At 46.0% G+C, this 11,985-nt stretch overlaps 1 protein-coding gene across 24 annotated transcripts in view; it reads right to left on the bottom strand.

The window, feature by feature from the left end:
- pleca (plectin a) overlaps positions 1-11,985 on the bottom strand; it is a 69,133-nt gene that overhangs the window by 23,142 nt on the left and 34,006 nt on the right. For 10 of the 24 annotated variants that reach the window (XM_061759388.1, XM_061759390.1, XM_061759392.1 and 7 more), the window contains 9 exons: positions 7,238-7,299; positions 6,104-6,118; positions 5,723-5,812; positions 4,185-4,262; positions 3,999-4,091; positions 2,603-2,769; positions 876-991; positions 680-786; positions 46-165 (listed from right to left, as the gene is read on the bottom strand). In XM_061759388.1, coding sequence (XP_061615372.1) covers positions 46-165; positions 680-786; positions 876-991; positions 2,603-2,769; positions 3,999-4,091; positions 4,185-4,262; positions 5,723-5,812; positions 6,104-6,118; positions 7,238-7,299 — 848 coding nt within the window. Of the gene's footprint in view, positions 1-45; positions 166-679; positions 787-875; positions 992-1,896; positions 2,142-2,602; positions 2,770-3,998; positions 4,092-4,184; positions 4,263-5,722; positions 5,813-6,103; positions 6,119-7,047; positions 7,081-7,237; positions 7,300-8,906; positions 9,142-11,985 lie in introns of those variants that run through there. The other 14 variants (XM_061759389.1, XM_061759391.1, XM_061759397.1 and 11 more) reach the window with 5 other exon arrangements.

Below are 11,985 nucleotides of genomic sequence, written 5' to 3'. Positions count from 1 at the left end.
TTTTTTTTTTTTTAAATGAGGTTTCCTGTAACGGGGTGCCGCTACCTCAATTTCCTCGTAGCTGCTGGGGAACTTGCGCTCCTCAAAGACCAGGATGTGGTGTCTGATCCACTGCAGCAGCGTGGTGACCAGCTCGTAGTACTCCTGCCAGCGCAGCTCCAGCTCCTACAACCGAGTACCACCAAGTATGCAGAGATACTTCACTACCACCATGACAACAGGTCATAAAGTACAGTATGCAAGCCAGATTTTGGGAATCATTACCATCATTACAGCTACTCAATTAACTTTTGGAATAAATTACAACACCACCTGCGGATTCAGGCTTTATGGATTTATTTTTTTATTTTTTTTTCAAATTATTTTTCTTTTTTTGGGGGGGGACCCCAAAACACTTTTTGGTGGTTTATTCCCACTTTTTTTCTCCAGTGCAATTATAAAGGGACATCAATTCTCCGCGGATTTTCGCGATTTGCGGTCTGGCACGGTCCCCCGTGAATAGCGGGGGTCCACTATACATGCATTTTGTCTACTACGCATATGTAATAGACATTTTAGATTTCCGCTTTTAGCATTTGCCTACACTGCCGGCTCTTGAGCTAAACTATATTTACATTTGTATTCAACAGCGTTGTGTAGATAAATTGTAACATGCTCCACGACAACATTTGATCCTCACGTTAGCCTTGACGCCGTCCTGAACGTCGGGCACCCTGGGCATGGCGTCGTACAGCGACGACACGTACGTGATGATTGACTTCTCGTCGGGATGCGGCACGTCCACATCTGCCGGCAAACATGACATCGTTGTTGGCGCCCGCGTTCTATTTCTGGCCTGACGTGCGATCGGCCGACGACGGCGCGGCGCTCCTCACCCTCGGGGTCCAGCAGTCTGGTGACGCCCAGTTCGCGCTCGGCCACACCGAAGGCCAGCTCCAGGTTCTGCTGGTTGGTCTGGCGGCCCACTTGGCTCATGTCGATGAGGTTGGGCCTGCGGACAGAGCCGGCGAGTGTTCGTTAACTTTCGGGGATATTCCGTCGCTGCTTAGCATCGAAGTGTTTCTCGTAGCGATGAATTGATTTTATTGATTACAGTGATCCCCCCTTTCCTCGCGGGAGTTACCTTCCAAAGCCATCTGCGATAGCTGAAAATAAAAAATGTTTAGAATCGTTTAAGCGTTAAAATACCCCTCACACACTTTTGAAGACACATCAACATATATAAACACAGAAGAAAAAAAAAAACTTCTTTTCAACAAAAATTTAAACTTGTCATTGTTGTTCGCTATTTCAATAAGTGTGTGTGTGTGTGGGGGGGGTCAATGAATCAGATTTAAAAAAAAAAAAACATTTGATTTGAAGTTCATATCGTATAATCGATGCTTCTCAAAGCACGAGCGGTCCCTCGAGTGGTACACGAAAGACTCACTGAATTAAAGGTTTCACGCCACATAAATATTGCACTTTCATTTGTTGAGTTCACTTATATTTAACTCTTGAGTACCATACAGTATATTTGCAATGTTTGTTTTCAAACATTTATTTAGGTCCATATTTTATTTAGCTATTTCTGCAGTTTTTTTTATTTGAATGTTAAAACTGTGCATAATGTTACAGCGGCTTACAATAACAATCTGCCTTGTTTTTGATAAACAGGCCGACTAGCTACTCTATTTTGAAAGTGTTGTCATGATGGTGGAACTTCAAATATTTTTGAGGTGCAAAAAGTTTGAAAGCGCCTGTCGTATTTTCGCTGCAGGCCCGCAAGGTGCGAGCCGGGACACGACGGCTAATACCACGCAAGCTTCACATTCCCAAATTCTAAGCGATAAGCGTCGATGTCTGCCAGCATGCAGCCACAAGCGCAGCTTCTAAAAAAAAATATTCTCCATGTACATGTGCAGGGTCCAGTCCTGCTCCAGGTAGCAGGCACGTCTGTACGACAGCCGGTCCCTGCTCACGTGAAGGACGTCCGACTCGGGACGCGTTTCAAAGTCCTGGATCGCCGCGGTGACGTCCTCCGGCGGCTCCTCCTCCTCGGTCTTCGGACGCCTCCTGGAGCGGAACCTCCTCTTCAGGTTCAACATGACGGCGGGGAAACCCGACAGATCCTCGGCGATCCTTGAATCTCGACTCCACGGCGGGAGGATTGGCTTTTTGTGCCTCTAATGGGCGTAGCGTGATGCGACACCAACCGCAACCATGCCAAGTCAAGACTCTGAGTCAGACTCCACCCGAATGAGCTCACCAGCCGGTTACTTCCCGAAGATTGAACATGCAGGAATTCCCGTGACTACGACGACTACCTTTTTAGGGCCTGAGCATGGAGGGAGCCAAGACCCTGCTGAAAATTTCGTTTGTGCCAACTACCAGCATGAGATGACGCACGGAAAGGAACAGGGAGTCGGCCATTTTGGTAAAAACCTACGGTTTTTTGGGGGGGGCGATTCCAGCGGTGGCATTTTAACCAGCTGGTTCAAGGAAACCAAGCAATTTGGAGTGAGGGATACTGATAAAGCGCCAAGGATTTTAAGCCACACCCTATGGTATGTGCAGAGTGTTTGACGATTGGCCAAGCAAGACGCATTTGAAAATCTCTCACCTGTGTTTGTGAATGATGGCGTTGAAGAGCTTGCCGTCCCTCCAGTTGCTGGTGAAGTTGTCGCAGCGGAGACCCTGGTAGCCCTCCACCATCCTCTGGGACCACAGCAGCAGACGCTCCTTGGCCGTCATGTCGTCCGACTGGCCGTTCACCTGGATGTCGGAGATCTGCGGGGGGGAAAGGGGGCGCGTGTCGTTGACTCTTATTTTGGATCTTTTTGCTTTAGGTGTACCTAATCAAGCGACTTGAGACATTATTTCCACTTAAGAAGCGGCCCGCCGCTGATCTTCTTCCGAAAAAAGGTTGCATGAGTCAGACAAACCGCAATTCAACTCGCCGTTTTCCACACTTACTGTTCGCTGTATGTGAACACGCAGTTTACAAAATTCACAAGAAATGAGTCATGAATCCAGTTTCAAATAAATAAACTGTCATTAAACTCAGTGAACTCGGCCGCAAAGGAACGTTGGTACGTTTTTTTGCCCCCCCAGTGCCCCAAGGGCAAATTCCTTTTTTTTTTTTTAAATGAATCACACGAACAGACAAATTTAAATGTGCGAGTGAAACCCTGCAAGGTCGTTCGTGCGTGTTTGTTTTGCCCGCCTTTATGTGCCACGAGGGTGCAATGAGACATAACCTGCAGGTACAATCACATGAAATGTGCTTTTTTGAATACCCCATTTTACTACTCATTGTTTATTTTGAATATCAGCGTACCTACCGTTTGTTTGGCATCGTGTTGATGACTCATGGCCAACTTTCACTAACTGTCTTTTTTGTGCAGGAAAGGGGAAGAAGATGGGGGAAACCCGAGCACAGTGATTCAGACTCTGAATGGACAAAGGACCTCCACCCACTTCCTTCTTAAAACCTGCCCATGAGAATCTTTTTTTCCCTGCTTTTTGGCCTTGAAAACATGGAAGCTGAGTCAGAAATGGGATTTGTTGTGGTGGTTTTCCCAACGCAGTTGGAGGCAATCACGCCCACGTCTTTGCCCCCGTGGCTTCCCTCAGGGCAGCACTGAGTCACTCAGGAAAATGAAAACCGCATCCCAACGTGACCATTGCGCTCGTTATAGCTTCCCAAAAAAAAAAGCATCTTGTACTCCCACGGCATGGGACTTTCCAAACTATGCCGCTCCGTGAAACGGCTCCTTCTTGTATGCCGACATTGGTATTCGGTAGAAGTGAAGTGCGGCCAAGGAAGGCGCTGATGGACTCACAACTGAGCGCAACACTTAAATGATAATCAGAATGTTAACCCTACTCCTGTCCTAACCCCAAACCTGAACCCTAACCCAACATCCACCCCTACCCCATAACCCTTTCCCAAAATGAAACTAATAACTCCAACCCTAACTCGAAGGTCCAATGATTAATAAAGACCCCACGTGTACCTGGAAGTGCAGGATGATGGTCCATATGAGGCCCAGGGTCAGCTTGGGGTTTCCGTCGGCGATGTCGTCATTCCTGATGTTGACCAGTTTGACCTGGAACGTTTGGGAAATAATCCCGTTGTGGGCACGCTGATGAGACAAAAACGCGGTACGCGTGCTCCCGTTGGCCGAGAATTCTTTACCGACCTGTCTGCGCTTGAGGAAGTCCAACGCGATCTGAACATTCTGGAGCTTGTGAAAGCGCATGCGGCCCTTCTCCCGCGGCTGAAAGAAAACCAAGGACACAAACGTTGAAAGAGAGAGGCGAGAGGAAAAACAAAAACAAAAAAAGGTTTGCGTTCGGCATGACTTGGATGAAGTTGCGAGGCCGCGCGTGACCGGCGCCAGATCCACACGAGAGCAGACGTGACGTCGGATGCGAACGGCCGACAGTTAATGAAACATGCGTCACCCGGAGGTATTAAACCGCCAATCAGCTGGCAGCCATTATTGCGCTCGCACTCGCGTAAAGATGCGGATGTAATTCAAAGCAACTTGGATGCGGCATGGAATTATGGGAGGTGCAGAAAAATATGGGAGCGATGGATCAAAAGTTTCATTTTCGAACAAAGTCGCCACAAAGTAGCATTAGTGGCTAACAAAGCGCTGCTACTTAATAACGACTAAATTAGAGAAAGGCCTTTTGCAATGGTCATTACAATCATGTACAATAGCGTACAATAAAAGCATGTGTGTTGTGTTCTTTTAAATATACAAGTAATTGTATTTTTTATTTTGTAAACAAACAAAGAAAAGCAATTGCTTTTTGGCTATAAAAAGATTTCATTGTACTTCAATAACACACCAAAATGTTTGCTATAGGTTTTAAATGTTCACACAATTCACTTTTACGTTTTAATATTTAAAAAAAAAACGCCTTAAGAGTGTTTCTTCAGTTTGGTGGATTCATTCACTTTTTATCAGCTAAGAATTTTTATTTTACAATTAATCCCCAAAAAATAACTATAATTACAATTTTAATGTAATTTAAAATTGTATAATAATAAGATTGTATATTAATTCAATGTTTTTAATCCATGTAATACATTGTATATAATTATTTAAAATATATTGTTTTTACATAATGTAAATAATATTTTTTGATTACAATAATAAAATGAACAATAATCTATCAAAGTTGATTAATAATGCATTTGTCTTATCAAGAGCAAAAGCACATGGCCTAAAGTGTCACTTATATCCTCGTCGGACATTTGTCATCCACTTGGAGGAAGCCGATATGACACCTCACGATCCACATCGAAACAATCATGCACTGCCTCTTGATGTTTGGGGGCGTGGGGGGGTGGGGTCGGGGGTCGTGGTCGTGCGTCGACACATGCCACGCCAGAGCCAGCGTGCAGGCAGCACTCACCAAGCGCACGTTCCTCACTAGGTCACGTTCCCTCGGCTAGCGCGGCAAGAGCATCACAAGGAGGACGAGGAGGAGGACGAGGAAGAGGACGAGGGCGAGGAGGGGGTGTAAGGTCGTTAAGAGCCAAAAATGACTCAACAAGATGACGGCCAAGAATGAAAATTAGTGGAACAGGAGAATTAAAACATGCCACACAACTGTACAACAACAACAACAGGAGAAGACGGCACAAGAAGCCAGGAAGGGAGGGAGGGAGGGAGGGGGCGGGGGGGGGGGTTGGGGGTTGCTTGAAAGGTCAAAGGTTACCCACCAGCGTCTCCCCAGAGAGAACCTCCAGCAGGGAGATGAGGTTGTGGCCATCTCGCAGGTCCTCGTACAAGTCGCTGACATGTCGCTGGGCCTGCGTAGAAAACACTCCCGCAATTAGTTTCATGGTCCATTTACAGCATATGCAGTCAAACCAGGGCAGCACGCTTGGCCTAGTGGTGAGGACATCTGCCTCGCAGGTATGGGGTTTTAGGTTTGAATCCGGGTTTACCCACCCAGATTCTCACTCATCTGAGGTAGGACGGGCCACAATATTAGGGACACCTGGGTGGAAGGATTTCAATTGGGGAGTTTTCAGCGTTGCACTGCATTCCATGCGTATAGCCTTTAGCAGTTACTTGAGGGGCAAACAACAAGAACCTACCTCGGCCTTCCAGTGCTGATGGGATCAATGTGGTGGATGGAGGGAAAACGCAGGGATGAGGACAGAGAGAGAGAGAGAGAGAGAGAGAGAAAGAAAAAACAAAAAACAAACAAAAAAAAGAGTTCAAAAGAAAAGATTATGAAAGAATACAGATGCTTAATAGACAAGAGGTTTTGGTTTTTTGATGGGCGGGAAGATAAATGCCTCTCACTGATTAAATATCAGAATAAGCTTTATTGGCCAAGTATGTTTTCCAAAAAAAAAAAAAAAAACCCACTACGTTTCCAACCTTAAGTGCCAACAACATTTCGTTCTTGGTTAAATATAGTTCCAGGAATGAGTAGTTCTTAGCACTTGTAGTTCCTGGAACTGAAATTGCCCTGCAGTCTATTGTGTCTACAGAACATTTAGGAACTCGATCTACCACTGTGTTGGTACTTCACATTTGTCCCTCATAGCGCCGACTGAAAGTCTTAGCGGTTTTGAAAGCGTGACCTTTTAAAACCGCGCTATGCCTTGAAAGTGGCGACGCCCCCACGTCGAGTTGGCACCCGGATGGAATGATGCCAAAAAAGCCCGAGAACGAGTCAGCCCCCGAATGGCCTGGCCTCATTTCCACGGGCGCACACTCGTAAAATCACACAATAGCAACGGCTCCGTTTGGACGTTTGTTAGCTTGATGCTATCGCAGGACGCACATGGCAGCCCGTTCGGCTCACTTGAGCTTCCTTCCTTAGCGTAACGACCGACATCTGCGTCACCGTGACAACTCGGACTTATACGGGCAGAGTGTCAAATGTTTTTTTTTTTTTTTTTTTTTAAATTGGTTGTTGCGGCTGCTACAAGGAAAACATGAGCTGGTTGTTTGGCGCCAGTGTTGTTGTTCATGGGACTTGTGTGTGTGTGTGTGTGTGTCACAAGATCCTCAATGCTCCGAGACTCACAGTGAAATCATTGATCATGGCCCAAAAAGTGGAAAATAACGCTTTAGTGTGGCGCTCTGGTGAGACGTGAAAGCCACGTGTTGTTTCTAAATGTCCTCCAGATAAGAGATGCATCACATATTTGCCATCTAGACAGCCATCTTAAGCGGCAGGCAAGTGGAAGCGTGTCGGTCGGTCGGCGGTTTTCAACCTTCGCTAGGTGCTTGTTGACCCATTTGGTGAAGGTCTTCTTCTGGACTCGGTCGCGCTCGTCTGTGGGGGGGGGGGGGGAAACAAAAAACAACATTTTTGTTAATATGACAGCAAAACTGCAGACTTAATGAGCACTTTTTGACGTGCTGTGCATAAACAACTGGGTTCCTGGAGTGAATTCAACAATCAACTAAATTGTCAGTTATACATAAAACAAATATTTTAAAACATTGTTCAGTCATAATAACCAGTTACGATCTAACAATAATGAGACACTCATAATTATGCGATGTAAAGGTATCATATTTATAACGTGGTATCTCATAATGGTGACATAGAATCTCATTGTTACTTAGTATTTCATAACAATGACTTTTTCATACTTAGGATTTTGTATCTCATTATTATGACTGAGTATCTCCTAACTATGGCTTAATATTTCATAATTATGTCTAGTATCGCAATTGTGACTTAGTAGCTTGCTCATTGACTTCGTATCTTGTTATTGTGACTTAGTAGCTCGTAATTATGACCATCGCAGAATTACGAATTCGTTTCTCATATTCGTGACTTAGTATTTTATAATAATTGCTTCGTATCTCGTAAGTGAGAAAATGGATCATGTTTCCTTGAATTGTTTCTCTGGTGATGCATTCGAGGCCGCATCGAATCAGCGTTTTAATTTTCAAAAGAAAGTAAAAAATAAAAATAAAATAAAATAAAATTCAATAACAGCGGTCATGCTGCATATCACGGCGTGAGAAGGAACGTGTTTGGCCTTGCACCGCTGTTCCTGCGCACATTCCTCAGCATCGGGACATCAAAGTTGGAAGAGTTCAATTTCGAAACTCGAGTCAAGTTTTCTTCGCACCGGAGGAGTGACGAAGCAAAATGTTTGAATTCAAAGGGAGACTCAAGCCGCACGAGATCAGCAAGAACAAGAAGCAAGAAGACCCGAGAACACGTCAAAGGCGACCCACGTCCACTCTGCGGCTCAATGAGGCCACGCCAAATCACTGGCACACATTGCGGGGCGGAAACGGCCGTAACTTGAAATCAATCAAATGAAAATCTAATCAAATCCAATGGGAAAAGTCAAGAAATGGTATTGTAGTGATGAAATTGTATTTATTTCAATAAATTGATGGTATCTTGATCATTCAAACAATGAGAAAAGTCCAATCAAACAAGCATCTTTTAATTGGAGAAACTACCGTACGATGCTACAGCATTATCATCAAACACAATCAAGTCTATCAATGTGGATAAACTCAATTTAATTCATGGGCCAAAAAAATGAAAATAAATAACAATGACAAAATTATCGAGATGTATCTTACAGTTAAGAAATCGAGTTTAATGTATGTTATCATGTTGATGGTGATTACAGTGTTAAAATTAAACAAAGAATAAAACCTTACAGTATAAATATAATAAAATATAATTTAGTTGAATTTAATTGATATCATATTGACAAAATAAAAAAAATCATTAAAATGATGAAATTATTAAAATTAAGGGGAGTGCCCTGTTCGATGCCCACCACCACCCTCCTCCTCCTCCTCATCAACATCATCATCATCATCATCATCATCACGCCGCACACACGGACTGGTTCCTGCGTCAACAAGCCGAGCCGAAACGCGTGAAGTTGAAGCGGCGTCTACCTTTCCTGCAGCCCATGGGCTTGAGCATGCCCTGGTACGGCGAGTCCTCGATGAACACGCCGTCGCTGCTCAAACTGTCCGACGAGTCCCGTCCCAACCCGACCTCCATGTCCGCGTCAAATCCTCAGCCGGAGAACGAGAGCAAACGACGACGACGACCTTTGACTACGTCGAGCCGACCGTCTGCCGCATCAGCCTCAGCCGTCCCCCGTCGACTTCCTCTCCCCCTGCGCCGCCACGCGTTTTTGTTCCCCATGCGCGTGCAAAAAAAAAAAAAAAAAAAAAAGTGCGCCTGGGGGCGAGCGTGTCACTCAGAGGCAACACGAGAGGGAAGGGGGAAGAGAAGAGAGTCTCCTCCCGGGCCGGCACGCTAAAGGTGCAACCGCACCCTGGCAAAAACACCAACAAAGCCCCTCCCCCTCCACCTCGTCGCGTCCTCGCAGACCACCCGAGACGCGACAAGCGTGCCTCGATGCAGCCGTAACGACCGACTCCATGCGTGGATGACAACGGAGGTCATAGTAGCGCAGGTATCGTTCCCTCAGGTACCAGGGACATTGCGTTTCCCTCGGATTGACTTTGAAGCAAAAAAATAATTAATAAAATAACAAACAAACCACATCTTCTTTAGTGATATCGATACTTGTCCGAAGTGGATCTTATTTTCCGGCATGAAGGCGTGGACTACTGACTTAGAGGAGCCAATCTGCACAACGGAAGGTCAGCGTTTAGCCACGCTAGCTAGCCAGTCGCAGCTCGTCGGAAGCAAGTTAGCGCCTAGCGTCGCCCTGGCAGTTAACGAGCAGAATTGATTACTTTTCCACGCGGGCGCACAGTCTAAATAAATAAATGTAAATAAGTGCCATGGCAATTTCATATTTGATATTGTATAAGGGCTTCCATTTTTGTAGCTACAATGGTGAATCACAACCAGGGCGTGACATTTATAAACGCCAGCCCGCCATTGCTGAGTGGCTCGTCCTTCTGGGAAACCACGAGGAGTAAATTCAAGTGCAGATGAGTGGATGAAAAGTTCCACATGCAGGATTTTCATTTCCCTCCGCCAGTTCCTTTAAATTTGCGAAACATTTGTCAGTTGGTACAAACATTTTCCAAAGTCTTCCAGGAAACGCCCTCGACGGTTTTAACACCAAATCACAATGAGAGTTGCGCAAAGGAACAGATCACATGGCGAAGTCATTAAAGATAACGAGCTCTTTGTCCACAGAGGAAACAGCGAACAGAACCAAAACTCTGCGCGGGGTGGACGTCTGCCTCGACCGCTCGGGCTGCAAAGAGCGCGTGATTGGCGACGAGTCAAGGAAAAGGTCATCCTTCATCACGTTAAAAAAAAAAAAAAAAAACTCCAATGGGAATCAAGCATTCCAGTAGCAGCATCTGCACTTGGGAACATCTGAAAGGTTTTCCCTGTTCCTCTTGGATCATTGCCAGTATTTTCTGAAAGCTTCTGTTGTACGAGGTGCTCAAAACTATCAGACACAAGGCAGCCGTTCAGTTTCAACTTCAACTCTCGCTAACATTTCTATCACCTACGTCGACTGGGAACATTTAACTACACAAAAAAACAAAAGCATTGATTCATTCACGCGGCACGGTGGACGACTGGCTAGAGCGTCTGCCTCACAGTTCTGAGGACCGGGGTTCAATGCCCGGCCCCGCCTGTGTGGAGTTTGCCTGTTCTCCCCGTGTTTGCGGGGCTTTTCTCCGGGCACTCCGCTTTCCTCCCACGTGCCAAAAACATGCTCAAAATTGCCCGTAGGTGTGAATGTGAGTGCGAACGGTTGTTTGTTTACGTGTGCCCTGCGATTGGCCGGCGCCCGGTTCAGGGTGTACCCCGCCTCCTGCCCGATGATAGCTGGGATGGGCTCCAGCGCGCCCGCGACCCGCGTGAGGAGAAGCGGCTCAGAAAATGGATGGATGGATGATTCATTCACGTCCCATAAATTCCTGCAGCAGCTTTCACTGTCAGAATGAAAGGACTCCCCGGATGCTTCCGCGGGGAGGAGGCCTGTCGGGACAAGCGGAGCGGAGCGGGGGGGATGGGGGGGGGGGCCACTTCCTGCTCTCGACCCCCGCCCCACCTTGAAGACACATCTCACGGCACAAAAAAAAGAGCAACCTCAAAGACCCTCCTTACAGTCACTCGCCGAAGCGGCCACACTCAAAACCAACCTCAAAGACCCATCTCCCAAAAAACTAAAGATCCACAAGAAACCCCCTCCTCACCTTAAAGTCCAACCTAATAAAAACATTCAGTTTTATGAGTCCGTTCGTGAATTCTGTTTGACTCGCTCCACTAATGAACATCAAAGTCATCGAATGTGTTTTTGATTTCGAAGATTCCGCCACGATTCAGCATTCCAGCGGCGGGCGCGCCCGCCCTCCCGCCTCCTCACACATCGGGGGAGCCGCCACTTGCTGAAAACACTCCCACGGTGTTTAAAAAATAAATGAAATACAAAAGTGTGCAAGTGAAAGCATGCGTGTCCATCACAGGGACAAGAATGTGAAGCCGCGCCAGGTACCTTCTGGCCCCGGGGCATTACGGGTCGGCGCCGAGCTGGCACGCGAGCAGCTCTGTTACTGTTCAACATGGTGGAATGTACTCCTTTGTAAACATGACTCATAAGACCACGTTTGGAAGGCCCAAATTAACTCCATCGGTAGACAACGCACTTTTCTGTCGCCCTCTCGTGGCAATAGGTTGCCATTACATGTGACGCCTGCATGGGAGACGACTGAAGGAAAGAGGGGAGGGGTACTGGGCGGTTGCCAAGGCAACACAGCGAACACATCTATGTTTACACAGACTTACGCCACAAAGAAGCTGCAACAGTTTAGTGACGCAAAAGGGGAAAAAAAAAAAAAAGTGTTGTTCTAATATAAAAACAATGACGTCACAACAATACATAATGAATCCATGCATTCGTCATCATATCGTGGCCAGGCAAAAATGATGCGGCCAATAAATTAATAAATATTTCACCATTAGACAATTGGTAATTATGAATCATAAATTTAAAAAAAAAAAATTAAAAAAAGACCCACCTCAAAGACC

This window comes from Phyllopteryx taeniolatus, chromosome 21 (genome assembly GCF_024500385.1).
Source record: "Phyllopteryx taeniolatus isolate TA_2022b chromosome 21, UOR_Ptae_1.2, whole genome shotgun sequence".
Taxonomy (NCBI): domain Eukaryota; kingdom Metazoa; phylum Chordata; class Actinopteri; order Syngnathiformes; family Syngnathidae; genus Phyllopteryx; species Phyllopteryx taeniolatus.
This window is presented reverse-complemented; position numbering and strand designations above follow the sequence as displayed.